Source organism: Petromyzon marinus, unplaced genomic scaffold (genome assembly GCF_048934315.1).
Source record: "Petromyzon marinus isolate PM22_M1 ecotype Great Lakes invasive population unplaced genomic scaffold, UKy_Petmar_22M1.pri1.0 PM_Scaffold_18, whole genome shotgun sequence".
Taxonomy (NCBI): Eukaryota; Metazoa; Chordata; class Hyperoartia; order Petromyzontiformes; family Petromyzontidae; genus Petromyzon; species Petromyzon marinus.
The window spans coordinates 265,670-282,003 of record NW_027423146.1 but is presented as its reverse complement, the minus strand read 5'-3'; the positions used below and the strand labels follow the sequence as shown (position 1 = coordinate 282,003).

Genomic DNA, 16,334 nt, shown 5'->3' with positions numbered 1-16,334 from the left:
TTTTTTATTGTAAGATCTTTTCAATCAATGAATAACGAATGCTTACACAAGTGGGGGGAAACCGGAGCACCCGGAGAAAACAAATGTATGTGAAGGGGCAGCAGGCAGCATTTTAAACCGTACAGGTGACGATGGCGATGATCCCACTTGCTATAATGCCTTCTCCTGGCCAGTCAGATGCTTTCTCCTGGCCAGCCAGGAGAAGGCACCTCAATGTCCACGGGAAGGGGGTTTCACAATATTTACTGTGTGATCCACCAACCCTTGCTGCCTTCTACAGTGCTGGATCGCAGGCTTGCGTCACCACCTTCTGGCGAGTATTTGTAGTTATTATTTAAAGCTATATAGCGCTCACAAGAACGACTCAAGAGGCGCGAGGAGCCACAGACATGCAAGAAGGAAGCCACGTGGTGAGCCAGCACCAACGATTGTCCAGGCTCTACGGTACTCTATGTATGGAGGCATTATTGGCTAATTAATAACGAGTGTTTGTACAAGTGGGGGAAATCGGAGCACCCAGAGAAAAGCCACGTGTGTGAAGGGGCAGCATTTTAAACCGTACAGGTGACGATGGCGATGAGTCCACTTGCTGTACTGCCTTCGCCTGGCGAGGCAGGTTATGCACCTCGACGCCCACGGGAAGAGGATTTCACAACATCATTGTGCGGTGATTTACGAACCCTCGCTGCCTTCCCCAGTGCTGGATTTGAGACGTGCACCACTAACACCAGGCGAATGATAACAACAACAACAATAACTATACTTATTACTTGGTAGCAACAGGCGAAAGAAAACAGCAGGCAAATTATAACAGGCCAATTAAAACAGGCGAATGATAACAGGCAAATGAAAACAGGCGAATGATAACAGGCGAATGATAACAACAGGCGTATGTTTAGAACAGGCGAGTAATAACAACAATTATTATTTACACTTAGAACTTGATAACAACAATATTTATACTTATAACGTGATCAAGCAGGCCTCAGAGGTGCGAGGAACCACAGACAATCAGGAAGGAAGCCACTTGGTAAGCTGGCACCAACGATTGCCCAAGCTCTGTGACCCTATTGATACGTTTTTATCGACCAGATAGGGAGCGTTACGTGTGGGGGGGAAACCGCCCCCTTCGGTGCCTCCATGGTCCAATAGCTGGTCTTCTTGGCGCCACGGTCCCGAGCCCCCTAAATGTTCCTCATGGAGCAAATCAACGGGTGGGCCATTGCCTTGTCAGGGCTCATTCATTGCTCCGGATCCCACCTGAAAATGCCAGGTGCAGATCCCCACATCATTAAAGCCACGGGTGCATTTATCCCAGATATAAACAATTGCAAACTATTTGACTATTTTTTTTTACTTTAACCAGGCAAGGCCCACTGAGCTATACAGCTCTCTTTCAGAAGCGGCCACACAATTACAGCTCAACAAATTGGCTTATTACGTGGACATTAGTAGCCAAATACTCTAAACATGTGTTAATAAATGTGGAGGGAAAACCCGGAGGATCCGGAGAAAAATACACGCGACCACGGGGAGATAACATACAAACTCCAAATACAAAGGTGTCAGGGTAAGGTTTTAATACACGACCTCCTGTATACCCTACAAAATAGTTAACATCTCGCCACCGTGGCGCCCAATTCTGATCACATGACATAGCAAAACGAACGTCGCGGTGCATAGCAATAATTCAATTGGGCAATTACTGAGCGTTCATAAACGTGAGGGGATACAGGAGTACCCAGAGAAAACCCACTCGTGCAAGGGGGCAACCCTCTATCCCATGCAGACAGAGATGGTGCTTATCCCACTTGCTGTACTGCCTTCTCCTGGCCAGCCAGGATATGCCACCTCAACACCCACTACACCATGAACTTTGTGAACCGAGTTTAAATTTCTGGCCACGGCGAACATCAGTGGCTATCTCCCTCTTCCTCTCTCGTCCCTGCTATTATCTCCCTCTTCTTCCCGCGTCCCTCCCACTATCTACCTCTCCAATCCGTCCCACCATCTCCCTCTTCCTCCCTCGTCCCTCCCACCATCTCCCACTTCCTCCCCAGTACCTTCCACTATCTCCCTCTTCCTCCCACTTGGCTCTACTATCTCCCTCTTCTCCCGTCCCTCGCACTATCTCCCTTTTCTTCCCCCATCCTTCCCACTATCTCCCTCTGCATCTCCAATCCCTCGCACTCTCTCCCTCTTCCTTCCTCTTCCTTCCCACTATCACCTTCTTACTCTAACCGATCTGCCTAATCCTCCCAAATAACTCCCACTATCTCCCTCTACTTCCCCAGTCGCTCCAACTATCTCCCTCTTCATTCCCCTTTCCTGCCACTATCTCCCTCTTCCGCCCCCTTCCCTCCCACTATCTCCCTCTTCCTCTCCCGTCCCCCCCGCTATCTCCTTCTTTCTCTCCCATCCCTCCCACTTCCTTCCTCCCCAGTCCCTCCCACTATCTTCTCATCCTCCCCCATCCATCCCACGATCTTCCTCATCCTCTCCCGTACCTTCCGCACCTTCCTTATTTAACACCATCAGGTTCACAGACTCGCCCTCGCTTCTCCCAAGTCAAATAGCCTAGCTTAGACACAACCCTCACCATGTTACACTGACGGCATCGACCGAGACAGCCAACAACTATTCGGCCGCCCAATTATCTAGTGAAGACGGCAGCGACCAAGTCGGCAAAGACGACAGTGCCGACGAGACAACTCCACTTCCCAGAACCTGCAACCACGAGCTCTCGCTCTCCGCTGCTTTTATCCGACTCGGCGCGGCCTGGCTCCGCCCTGGCCGCGCCTCCCTTCTCCAACCCACGAGCGGGTTCCAGTGTCTTCCAGACAGGGTCTCTGTGATCCTTGCCCCAGTGCCTCCGCCCTGCTGACAAACCCGCGTGAGGCTCACTGGCGTGTGTACTCCCCGTCCACCGCAGTTGCCGCTGCTGGACAACAACTATTACTCTACAGTTGTACTGCCCTTCTGTACCGTGCCCCCGAGCCATCAACACGGACTCACAGCATCAACACAGACTCACATGATCAACACAGACTCCCACGATCAACACTCACAGCATCAATACGGACTCACACCATCAACACGGAAACACAGGGTCAGTGAGCGAGATGGCGGATGAGTGCATACATGATGTGAGTGGTGGTGAGTTCAAGTTGAGCACCCAGTTTTAAATCTCATTTACTCCCACCACCACCACCACCCTACACACCCTACATACAACAGTCGGAAGTAAATGCCTACACACCCTACATACAATCGTCAGTAGTAGGAGTGAGGAGAAGAGGGCATCAGTGGGGGCGAGGCATGAAGCGTTGAGAAGCCCTCAGATACTCCATAAAACCCCGAGTTTCATGGAGTACAATTTTCAGCATTACAGTTCCAATTTTTTTACGTTAACAAATGTCTCGCGATATATTACACCGTATAGGTAACTAGATTGGGCGAGGGATGGTCTTTTTTGTTGAACAATCAATAAAGCTACGGTGTCGTACTGTGCCCGTATCCGTGTACGGTACTGTGCACTAAAGGAAGAAAAATCGAGCGGCTGAACCTCACTGCCTCCTTACCGGAGGCTGTAAACATCAAGTGACCTGAAAACTGCGATGGGACGTGAAAGACAACATGGAGAGACAAGAGGGCGCCACGTGTGTTCTTCCATGCCAGCAGCAGCATCATCGCAGGCAATGAGGTTCAAATGGGCACAGGAACTTTGAGGTGGACCCACGAGTGGTCGAGCCACAGGGGCGCGCAATCGGCGACCTCTATACGCTTGGCGCAATCCGCACCGTCATTTCACGGAGCCCTTGTCCACTCGACGAGTGCGACGACGCCGTCCCACCGTCATTCGGCGCCTCGTGGTGACATCACAACAGCAAAGCGACAGGTGTTGTTTATTCATTTCTTGAGGCAATTCGAGGGCCCGGTTACATCGCGTTGTGATACACGCACACACCGTCAACATATACTACACCGGTTATAAAAAAAAAGCAGGGGATAGAAAGGTGGGGGAGCGGACCCGACCACAGGTATTGTTTAAAAGACGTCAAGCGGACCGGGGGTTTTAAATGCAAGTCCATGCGGACACCAACATCCGAACGATTGTACCAATAAATCCTGAACCTTCTGGAAGATTTCAGCTCCCGCTGGTTTGGATCAGGGTGATGTTGGGGCATTAAATTCCATTAATTGGGAAAGGCGCCAATCTTGTGGGAATGTCCTCGCCAGAGAAGAAACTTGTCGCTTCCATGTTTTATTTTCATCCGACGTCCCATTAGCGAGATCCAGAGCGTGACGGACTCATATGGAGTCGGCCTCCTGTAAATTTTCTGGTCTCATTCTCACCACAGGTGAAGGCAGAGTAACACATCAACGTGCCAATGGGGCCACGGTTGAAGTGGTGGGGCCACGGTTGAAGTGGCGGTGGCCACGGGTCATGTGGCCTCGATGTATTTTCCATGTTGAAGGCCGATTGCCCCAAACATTGCCCGTCATATGCAGTGTCACTGAATAACGTGTGAAACATACTGTAGCATATACAAAATTGTATTTTCTTCATACATTAAATACAATAAACACAATAAACATGAAATGCGTATAGGACATTTATAACTCTCTCAATGACCAAACTTGTATTTTATGAACACACTTATACGAGCAAAATATGACAAAAGTGTTCCAGATTTCAGTTTCAATTGAGACTGAAATCCGGAATCATTACCGCCTACTGACAGACTAATAATACCCGCTCGCAGGCCAAGTGCTGATTCGCCTTGGGGCCTCGCCTGGTATAGAGGTCGTGGGTTAAATCCCGACGCCTGTATATCTGGAGTTTGCATGTTCTCCCCGTGACCGCGTGGATTTTTCTCTGGGTTCTTCGGTTTTTCCCTCCACATTTAGAAACATGCGTTTAAAAGTATTTGGCTGCTATATATTTCTGCGTGACAAGCCACTTTATAGCGCTTTCATTTGTGGCCCGGTCGTTCCTGAAAGAGAGCTATACAGCTGAGTGGGCCTTACCTGGTAAAATAAAAAGAGATTAGTTTTGTTAGTTTATTTTGTGCCACAGGGGGACAGCTACAGGGGGGGGGGGGGTGCCCATTAAAATGGTCGAGATGAGATGCAACTTAAGGCGCTTGTGACTTCCCAAAAATATTATTTATGGCAGGTTTTCACATCTAAACATCCCGGGTGGCATTGAAGCCAAGAGCTCCCACCCTAGGTGAGTAGCTACGAGAGCGGTGCTGTGCACGGCGACACGCCACTTTCTCCATCTGCCTGACTTGGTATTTTCTTTTTTGTTACTTAAATAAATGTTAATGTTTCGTTTTGTGTACGCGTGTATGTACACCGTTTGGGGAGCAGTGGTGCAGCAGTTAGCGCACTACAAACTCAGCCATCTGAGTACGTGGTGTGGGGTGTGTATAACATCGCAAAACTGGGGAGGACAAAGGCAGCCAGACGTGGGGCTGGCCACAAAACCACTTCTGTGCCATGCCGGCCATCATAGGTGCTACCCGTTAACAGCACTTGCCCCAGCAATCTGTTAACGGCGATACGGAGTACCTTTGTCTTTTTGTGCAATTGTGTGCTTCTGTGTGCGACGCATGCGACGATGTGCATGTTTGTGTTTGATAAATGTACATCCGCAATGTGTGTGTGACGCGTATGATGCGCGTGTGTGACGACGGTTGGAACAGCGATTCACGCACTGCCCTATCCACGCGGCGACCTCTCCTCAACGTCTCGAGCCTCGGCGGAGAGCGCCGCGAGGTTCGACTCCAACTCCGGCTTTCCAGGGAGAAACCCCCCCCCCCAATGCCCCTCCCCCCAGGCCCATGGGGGGGGGGGGGGGAAGTCGCTCCCCTCCCTCACTCCACGCTCAGGAACTTCCTCTTCTTCGCCGTGTTCATGTACGGTCGCCAAGGCCACTCCACCTCGGCGGTGGCCGCGTTGTCCAGCGTGCCCAGTTTAATCTCATAGACTGCGCGACACACAAAAGCAAAGATTACCCCCATGCAGCCTTTAACAGACGGCGTGGGAAAAGCGCTGTTCGTGTGTTAGCATGTAGGAAAGCCAGCACGGCACACCAAGGGGTGGGTGTGGGTGGCCAGCATTACGTCCGATCATCTTTGAATTTACACATCGCATCCGGGGTGGGGGAATGCGAGTCGGGTCACGGTACAGCGAATGCGACCAGAGCAGCGACCCCACCGACTCAAGTTCCGATCCGCTCTACAAGTCACCCGCGGGCCACCTAGCCCGAGGCTAGACTCTTACATTCAGCCCATCATCCTCTCAGGGGTCGATAAAATTTACAACCACTTCGTAGGGAAGTCCACAAGGAATGTGGAATTTCCACCGCCTCTGCAGGGGTGTAAAGTGGAGACGAGTAACAATGTGTCAGGCAGACTTACGCTCCATCTCGAATCACGGTCCCACCTCCTTCAACTCGATGTCCTTGCCGTCGCACTTGTAGACGTTGTGCCTGTTGGGAGGGGGGAAGGGGGGCACAGAAGTCACGGGAGGGGTCGCGGCAAGTCACACGGACGGCGCTGGACTCTCATTACGTGTCCTCGCAGACGTTTGCCAGTTAGAGGCCAGCGGCCACCCTGTTTAAAACTGCGGATGCATTAACAAATGAACAACATTACGCGCCTTCAGCTTCAGAGATGGCGTTAAATAAAAACTCTGTGCTGTTGCTCGAAAACTAAAGTAAAACGAAACTATTTTTATTTTACCACTGAGCTATGCAGCTCTTTTTCACATAAAAATGTATAGCAGCAAAATACTCGAAATTCAAGTTTCTAAATGTGTAGGGAAAAACCCGGAGGACCCGGAGAAAAATCAAAGTGACCAGGAGGAGAACATGCAAACTCCGAATATACAGGCGGACACACAGCACCTGGCCCAAAAGTCTGCTCACTCTTTCCCATTCCGAGACATCTGCAAGTTGCCGGGTGGTAGGTGTCACGTTCACCGCTGAATCTCGGTACGCGCGAGCGGCTCGGCGTTAATTTTATTTATAGAGGCGTAGCGCTGCTGTTTTTAAAAGGCGTTGCCCTCACCGCAGAGAACCGTAGTGACACGACCGGCACTCTATGGAACAAAACTGTGCCACACGCCCTCCCGCATAGTCTTATGGGAGCAAAAGGTATGTCTTCAGGTCAGAAGACGTACTTGAGTTTTTCTTACGGTTCCGTTTCGACGACGTATATGTACATCATGGAAATGAGAAAGGGTTATAGCCTATACGAGGGATCTTTGTGCTTTGGGGATGGGGGAGGAAGATGTGGGTGAGACTGGCACGGTGCCCGCACGCACCCTCTTTCCGAGTCGCGACGTGAAGTTGTGCATCACGAGGTGTTGGAATGCCTCGGACATCATGTCCACGTCCAGATGTCGTGCCGCATCACCACGCTCGAGAGTGTCAAGTACACCGTGGTATCGTACCACGTGTCACATGAACAGCATGCCGGAAAGTTAGACACACCACGGGTGTCACACAGACTGTACTGGAGAGTTAAACAGACTGCCCTTCCATCTGCGGCATCATACCACATCACACCACATACACAGTTAAAACACCACAATTCCATGTCTGCAGCGTCATACTACACACCGCACATCGTACGCACAGCTAAATACACCTCCATCCCCGTCTGTTGCACCGCATCACACACGTCACACCATGCATCACACCGGGGAGCGGGAGCGGAGTGGCTATCTCATTACACTACAAATCCGGTGACCTGACTTCGATTTCCGGTGTGTCCAAGCATCGACAGTGGGGAGACAAAAGGGGCCAGATGCGGTAATGACCACACCACCCACCCCGCCGTGTGCCCTGCCGGCCTTCGTAGGTCGCTCGACAAACAGCACTTGCCCTGACAGCCTGTTAAAGGCTACACGGGGGAGCTTTGTCGACTGCGGTGCGTGCGCGTGCCTGGCATACCGCGGTGCTCATGCAGGACAATGAAGTCGTTGACGGCGTTGGCGCAGCACGCCCACACCAGCGCCTGCAGCTTGTGGCCTCCGTGGTTCATCGGCTGAGCGTTCGGCAGGATCAGCTTCATCTCCTGCGGTGGTGGTGGGAGGGTGGTGGTGGTGTGGTAACATGACAGCAAGCGGTCACACGCCGAGTCCGCTCTTCCCACCGGCGTCCGTCCCGGCCACGCTGCTTTCGCCCCCCCCACTTCCCCGCCCCCCCACTGTATCCGACTCGGGTTGTGTTGTTTGTTTTTTCCATTGCGGAAGCCGAGCCGAGCCGAGCCGTGCCGGTATACGGGGTCGCCAAACCCCGTGTTGGCACAACTGGGATGCACCATTGGAAAAACTTTACTATTTTTATTTTACCAGGTAAGGCCCACTGAGCTATGCAGCTCTTTTCCAGAAGCGACCTGGCCACAAATCATAGCTCAACTAAGTGGCTTATCGCCATGTGGAAATTTATAGCAGCCAAATACTCTTAAACGGACGTTGATTCTAAATGCGGAGGGAAAAACCGGAGGACCTGGAGAGAAATCCACGCGACTCCTCGGAAAGAGGCACGCAACTCCAAATATACAGCAGGCATCAGGGTCAGGATTGAACCTGCGACACGGCCGAGCCGTGCCGGTATACGGGGTCGCCAAACCCCGTGTTGGCACAACTGGGATGCACCATTGGAAAAACTTTACTATTTTTATTTTACCAGGTAAGGCCCACTGAGCTATGCAGCTCTTTTCCAGAAGCGACCTGGCCACAAATCATAGCTCAACTAAGTGGCTTATCGCCATGTGGAAATTTATAGCAGCCAAATACTCTTAAACGGACGTTGATTCTAAATGCGGAGGGAAAAACCGGAGGACCTGGAGAGAAATCCACGCGACTCCTCGGAAAGAGGCACGCAACTCCAAATATACAGCAGGCATCAGGGTCAGGATTGAACCTGCGACCTCCTGTATACCAGGTGAGGGAGTTAACATCTCGCCACAGTGGCGCCCCCAATGGTACATCTTTCCGTGACCACCGACCGTGCGTAGTGCTACAGTAGATACATTTTCGATGAATGGAAGGGATCGGTCATCGCGAAAAGGCGGACTGAATCGCGAGGAATGAAGTTGACAAAAGCTGCATGCACCAAACCAAAGTGTCCAACGCTCCACCACTTACGACCCCCCCCACACAGCCTCCACCTTTCATCAACAACCAGATTTCTTCTGGTTAACTCAACGGATGCGAGTTGTCTCACACTGCACAAGCCCGATGATTGGTCGACACGACTCGTGTGAGGTGCAAGGAACTGATTCTAAAGCCGATAGAGAACACGTGTGTGTGTGCGGTAATTTAGCAGTTAGCATGCTGCCCCACAAACCTAGTGACCCGAGGTTTATTTCCGTTCATGGCCAACACCAGTGGCGATTATCTGAACTGGTCCTGGGCCTCCCCTAGATCAACTCAGCCTCAAACGAGTACCTAGTGCGGTGTTTAAACATCATTACCAGAGAGATAAAGGTGGCCAGTTGTGGTGCTAGCCACCTACACCCTCGCAAACAGCACCTGTCCCAAAAACCTGTTAAGGCTATATGGGGGACCTCTGTCTTTGCGCGCTTGTACACATGCAATACACGAGGACCCACATTCCTCGTGTGACTCCAAACCCTGTAGCCCCTGTGACCCCGTGCCCGCACCTTGATGAACTGCTTGAGGAGGGAGCTGGGGTCGCGTGAGGTCGTCGCCATGATGTGTGGGTCCTTCACGCCGGCTCAGCGGTACTCGTCATCCATGTGGCTGCTCACTCCTACTGACACGGGGGGGGGGGGGGGTGGATAGAAAGAGGTGGTAGATGGGGCAGGGGGGACGGAGAGGGTAAGTTATCATTTGCCATACTTCACCGTGCAGGTGAGTGAAGGTGTGTGTGTGGGTGGATGGATGGAAGGAGCGACCAGGAATGGTTGAGAATATCACTCTGCAGTGATCGCGTTGATTTTGTGTAGCGAGCTGAGCAATAATGAGACCTGGATGAGTCCCAATTGCAAGAGTGGGTGGGTGATATGGCAGGTGAGTGGGTAAATTGAGTAAAATGATGAGTGAGTGAATGAGTGCGTCAGTGCATGTTAAACCTCTTTGTTACAGCACGTAGCCAACCGTGGTAATCGGAAGTGTGACAAACTAACCACAAAAAGTAGTTCTCAAGAAATGAGTTTGTCAATCTAGACGATGATTTAAAAGTGCAAAGCTCCAGTGGCTTCCTAATATTGTAAGGAAGACCGCTCCAGAAGGAAGACTGCTCCAGAAGCACACGTTATGTGGTGACCACGGCCTTCATTTGACATTCCACCAAAATTTACGCCAGCCATCACACACACACGGCCGACTCTTTTTCCACGTTCACGCCACGGGATTTTTCAAAGTCCACTTGGGAAGCAATCGCCGTGCAGTATTTACGGTCAACGCAACTGCGGCATTAAACCCATTAAACCGGTGGGGGGGGGGGGGGGTTGAGGGCCCGCCGTTCTCGAACCGCGAACCTCCGCGGCAAAACACGGTGCCACCGCTTGGCAGGAAGGACCGACGGCGAGCCGGGGATGCGCGCCGACTCGGCGTGTCTAGCGGGCGGAGACGCGCGACGCTTATCCCTCTGCCTCGGGAGTCTCGCGGGAAGGAAGAGAGAGAGAGATGCGAGGAGACGTGATGGTGAGGGATGTGAGATCACCCTCCCCTCCCTGGTCGAACTCCACGGCCTTCTGGAGTTCAAGCGCCTCCCACCGCAGGTCCGTAGGCAGCACCAGGTTTTCTTCGGTGCCGACGTCAGGGGGACAGGGGGCAGTGGGTGGGGGGCGGGCAGGGGAGAATTAACAAGGAAGAAAAATCATGCGCACGCATGGATTCATTCGGAAACGCTTTCCAACGCGCGGTTGTCTTCTCGCCTGTATTGTCAGACCGTCTTGTCCCATCTTAGTCCGTCTTGCGTGTCTCATTGTCTCTAGATCCGTCTCTAGTCTGTCTTGCGTGTCTCAACGTCTCTAGTCTGTCTCGCTGTCTCTCGTCTGTCTTGTCGTCGCGAGCCCATCTCTAGATCCGTCTCGCCGCCCGTTACCATCGAGCGCCCTCTTGAGCCGCGCCTTCTCCTCTACGAGGACCTTCTTGGCCTCCTGCGCCTTGCGGTAGAGGTACTCGCCGTGCAGTTGCGCCTCCTCAGCTGCACCACCAAACAAAGACAAAGATCCCCCATGTAGCCTTCGACAGGACTGTCGGGTGCAAGTGCTGTTAACGAGCAGCACCTTTGATACACGAAGGGGGGTAGGTGGCCAGCACCACATCCGGCCGCCTTAATTTCCCCAGTGGCGATGTTTACACAACGCACCAGGTACTCATTTGAGGCTGAGTTGACCAAGGGGAGGCCCAGGAACGGAATCGTCACCAGTGTTGGCCGTGAGCGGGAATTGAACTCGGGTCGCTGGGTTAGTAGTGCAGCGTAGTGCTAATCGCGAGACGACCATAAACAACAACCGCCATTCGCCACGAAGTGGTGGAGATGTCACCACGGCGCTCGTGCCAGGCTACGTGCAGGTTAAGGCCACATGAAGCGTCGAACGCCCGCTGGCAGCAGGAGGTCACAGACAGACAGACCCAGGTTGCCATTGGTTGCTTGACTGAGATGACTGGCCGATGCACCACCTGTGCCCCCTACTGTGCTACACTACCGCTCCAACCTACACAAACTCTCTTGGGCTATACTCTTTGGTTCTTTCGGTAAAGTCACATAGGCATAAAATATAAAATAAATTAAATCACGACGTTTCGGGCACAACACAAGCGTCCATCATCAGGTGGGACAAACCACAGCAAGAAACAATTGCCGACGTGGGCAAAAGAGCTGCTGTAAACAAGAGACTATATAGGTAAGAGAAGGGGGGAGGATCAGGGAGGAGAGATAGAGAGGGGGGGTATGAGGAGGGGAGTGCTGAAGAGAGCGGGGCTGGGAGTGGGAAGCTTAAGAAATTAGAGATGCGGAAAGTTAAGGCAACACCATAAAGCAGTTAAGGTTTTACCTGGTTAATAACATTCTTCCAATGATTACTCAATTTGTATCCATCTTCTCGGTTGAAGTTATGTCTGTGTTTATATATCTGGATGGCTTGATGAACAAACCTTTGATAGTAGCCCGAAGGTTTGCAGAGCGGCACCACGATACTCCTAGCGACGTCGTTGATTAATGTCTGTAATTAATATCGATGGTGAATCTCTGTAATTAATATCGATGATTCGATTCCACGAGAACAGATTCCACAAGAATCGATTCCACAACTATTTTAGTAAAGCGAAGTACGCGATTCGATTCAAACGTGTTCGTTCCGGTCTCATCAGAATCGGTATTGATTCTGTGCTGGAGGAATCCAATGAGCTATAAAGCTCTTTGATCAAAGATGTGCCAGTAGGGGGCACGGGGTCATAACGTCACAACAAACAATACAAAAACGATAGGAGTGCAAAGGGAATGGTAGCAAACCACTAAAAATAGATGAAATAAACCATATAAGTTCATACTCTTTGGTTCTTTCGGTAAGAAGTCTCGCTCTCCGTTCCACCCACTACAACTGGCGTCAGAAGTAGCCAAATAGTAAGATGAATCGCTATAATGGAGACGCGAAGAAAAACTCGTACCAGGGCTCCAGTGGAAGAGGAGGACGACTCAACACCACTGGGGTTGGCAGCCCCGGAAGGGGGAGGAGAAGCGACGCCGGCCGAGCTGCTCACTGCCCGGCCGCCCGGCGGCTCACCACCGTCGGAGAGGGCGCTTCAGGTGGCTCACTCCCGCCTCGCCCAACTCCTGCACGCGGCGGCATCCATCCTCGACGAAATACATCGCGGGTTATAACCACAACAAATATAATCACAATCACTGCGACCATAATCGCCGTAACCACAAATATAATCATAACCACCAGCTACATAACCACAAGTATAAACACTACTGCCACAAATATAACCATAACCACCACAACCATAACAACCAACATAACCACCACAACAACCACAATGATGCTGATACACTCTCACACCATGTGGGTCCCCTTGTCTCCTTGTGTCTCCCTGTGGGTGAGTGGATGGGTTGGCGAGAGAGTCGGTGGGTTGGCAAGAGAGTCGGTGGGTTGGTGAGAGAGTGGGTGGGTGGCAGAGTGAGTGACCGGTGGCAGAGTGAGTGACCGGTGGCAGTGGGTGACCGGTGACTAAGTGGGTGGGTGGCAGTGGGTGACCGGTGACCAAGTGGGTGGGTGGCAGTGGGTGACCGGTGACGAAGTGGGTGAGAGAGTGGGTGGCTGAGTGGGTGGCCGAGTGGGTGGCTGAGTGAATTGGTGAGTGGATGAGTGCCAGAGTGGGTGGGTGAATGGCTGAGTGGGTGGGTGAGAATCAGTATGTTTTTGCTGGAGGAATCCGATGAGCTATGAAGCTCTTTTTCATAGATGCCCAGAGAGTGGCTGAGTAGGTGGCTGAGTGAGTGTCGGTGGGTATGTGAGTGGGAATGAAATCTAACCTGCACCTCTGCATTGCAAGTCCAGCGAGCTAACGCCCTGCGTGTGATGGGGTAAAGTGTGGGCATGGCCACTTTGCTCCAACACGTCCGGACCAGCGTGGAAGAGTAGACCAAATACCTCTATATAGCGGCCTCTAGTGGATGCCTTTTCCAGCAGCAGGCGATTCGCCTCCACAACAAACCCGTCCCTCCAGGGATAAAAACACACGGCAGTCTGGGAGTACCTCTCATCAGCTATGGCTCAACACGAGGGCCACTCTGGGGCCGGTTTCCACCGTCAGCGCCTCATCATCAGCAGCAGCAGGGCCGGGCTCTGCTTGAAGCAGCGCCGTGAACTCAGCAGGCGTCTAGGACGTGACGGCTGTGGGCCAGGCGCCTCCTCCTCTGTCTCCCCCCACCACCGCCGCCACTGCTGATGTGTGCACACCGCGCGAGGTTCTCACCTTCAGGCTGAGTCGACGTAGAGGAGGCCCAGCGAGCCGCAGCTTCAGAAGCTTTCGCGAGCCACTGACGGTGGCCGTGAGCGGGAATCCAAATCAGCCGCTCGCCACCCACAATCCACAGCGCGCGCCGCCTCCACTCGCCCCCTGCCTGACCGGAAGTAGCAGCGGGGGAGGGGGGCGGGGCATGGGGGGTGAGGGGGCGGGTCACGAGGGGGAGGGCAGGGAGGGCAAGGGGGGGGTGAGGGGGAGCATAGAGGGGGTTCGTTAGGTGGAGAAAAAGGGGGGGCATGGGGGGTTGTGAGGGGGCATGGGGGGTTGTGAGGGGGCATGGGGGGTTGTGAGGGGGCATGGGGGGTTGCGAATGTGGAGGGGCGGGGGGGGAAGGGGGGTCACCAGGGGGGGCAGGGGGGTAGCGAGGGGGAGAGAAATGGCGGACCATGGGGGGTGGTCGCGAGGGGGGGCAGGGGGGGAGGAGCTCAGGTGTGAGGGGGAGGAGCTCATTGCTCTGACGTCACGGGGGGCGTGGTTACCTTGGACCACCCCCGCCTCTCGCGCCACGTGCTTCCGACTGGCAGTTTGGCCGTTAGAGAGACGCGGACCGACCCCAGAGCAGGAGTGGAACCGAGCTGTGGGTGAGTGGTGGCGGTGGTGGTGTGAGTCTCTCTGTGCAAGTCTGTGTGTGTGTGAGGCTTTCTATATGAGTCTGTGTGTGTGTGACTCTCTGTGTGTGTGTGTGAGTCTCTCTGTGTGAGTCTGTGTGTGTGTGAGTCTCTCTGTGTGAGTCTGTGTGTGAGGCTCTGTGTGTGTGACTCTCTGTATGTGTGTGAGTCTCTGTGTGAGTCTGTGTGTGTGTGTGAGACTCTCTGTGTGTGTGACTCTCTGTGTGAGTCTCTGTGTGTGTGACTCTCTGTGTGACTCTCTGTATGTGTGAGTCTGTGTGTGTGTGTGACTCTTTGTATGTGTGAGTCTCTGTGTGTGTGTGTGTGAGTCTCTGTGTCTGTGTGTGTGTGAGTCTCTGTGTGTGTGTGTGAGTCTCTGTGTGAGTCTCTGTGTGTGTGAGTCTCTGTGTGAGTCTGTGTGTGTGTGTGTGAGTCTGTGTGAGTCTCTGTGTGTGTGAGTCTGTATGTGTGCGAGGCTCTGTGTGAGTCTGTGTGTGTGGAACGGTCGTAGAGCTGACAGCGCGCCGTGCTATGAACCCGGCGACCCCGAGTTGGATTCCCTCTAAAGGCCAACAGCAGTAACGATTATCTGAACCGGTGCTGGGCCTCCCCTAGATCGACTCAACCTCGAATGAGTACCTGGTGTGGTGTGTAAAGATCGCCACTGGGGAGACAAAGGCGGCCGGGCGTGGTGCTGGCAATCCAACCCCCTCGTGTGTCGTGCCGGCCTTCATACGTACTGCTGGCTAACAGCACTTGCCCCTACAGCCTGTTAAGTCTCTACGGGGATCTTTGTCTTTGGTGTCCCATACTGGCAGGGGGAGGAGTGGTGGTGTTAATGTTGGTGGTATTAGTGGTGGGGGTGCTCGTGATGGTGGTGGTGTTAGTTGTGTTAGTGATGGTGGTGTTAGTGATTGTGGTTGTTAGTAGTGGTGATAGTGGTGGTGTTACTGGTGTTAGTGATGGTGGTGTTGGTGGTATTAGTGATGGTGGTGTAAGTGAGGTGATTGGATGCCATGGTGGTCCCCATCTTTAAGAAGGGAGACCGCACAGACTGTAACAACTACAGGGGCATCTCACTCCTCAGTGTGCCGGGAAAGGTCCTGGCAAGGATTATTCAACACTGCCTTACCAGGCATGCTGAGGAGAGGCTTGCGGAGCCCCACTGTGGTTTCAGGAAAGGGTGGTCCTGCACAGATGCCATATTTTCTGTCCGTTTGCTAAAGCAGAGGTGTAGGGAATTCCAACAAGACCTACATCTCTGCTTTATTGGCCTGGTAAAGGCCTATGACACCATCAGTAGGCCTGGGCTCTGGGTTCTTCGTGCTTTCGGAGTCCCTGACCCGCTGCTCACGATCTTTATGGACCTTCATTATGGTGAGCGGACCCGGGTAAAACTACATTGCCGGGAGTCGGAGCCATTCCCTGTTCACCTTGGGGTGCGACAGGGATGTCCTCTGGCTCCAACATTATTTAACATCTATTTCGACCACGTAGTTTGTGAGGCCTTCAGTAGCTGTACCGGAGGAATTTCCATCTGGTACAGATACAGTGGGAGGCTGATCAATGCCCGGATGCCGTCAAGGGATGGCTCCCTATTGGTCAACCACGTTATGTATGCCGATGATGTGATAATTGCGGCTCACTCAGAGGAGGAGTTGGAGGCGCTGCTGCTAAAACTGGAGTGTGCCACTAAGAGGT

At 52.8% G+C, this 16,334-nt stretch overlaps 1 protein-coding gene across 2 annotated transcripts; it reads right to left on the bottom strand.

Moving 5' to 3' along the window:
• Nucleotides 1–4,539: 4,539 nt before the first annotated feature.
• On the bottom strand, nt 4,540–10,063 carry LOC142922812 (U3 small nucleolar ribonucleoprotein IMP4-like). Of its 2 annotated transcripts, none has more exons than XR_012940356.1 (5): nt 9,684–10,060; nt 7,967–8,090; nt 7,336–7,431; nt 6,429–6,499; nt 4,540–5,995 (listed from the first exon to the last, which is right to left on the bottom strand). XR_012940356.1 is itself a non-coding variant. In XM_076063748.1 (5 exons), exons 2-5 carry the CDS (start codon nt 7,976–7,978, stop codon nt 5,883–5,885), a joined length of 267 nt encoding a protein of 88 aa, XP_075919863.1. In that variant the 5' UTR covers nt 7,979–8,090; nt 9,684–10,063; the 3' UTR covers nt 4,540–5,882. The 2 variants fall into 2 exon arrangements, 1 of the variants encoding a protein (XP_075919863.1); XM_076063748.1 differs by having other exon boundaries at nt 6,454–6,499; nt 9,684–10,063.
• Between the last annotated feature and the right edge of the window lie 6,271 nt (nt 10,064–16,334).

Coding starts and splice junctions, on each gene's coding strand:
- LOC142922812 (XM_076063748.1), bottom strand. Junction 6,500..7,335: donor CGTCGCGACTCGGAAAGAGG/GTGCGTGCGGGC, acceptor CCCTCCCAACAG/GCACAACGTCTACAAGTGCG. Junction 5,996..6,453: donor AGGACATCGAGTTGAAGGAG/GTGGGACCGTGA, acceptor TGTGTCGCGCAG/TCTATGAGATTAAACTGGGC.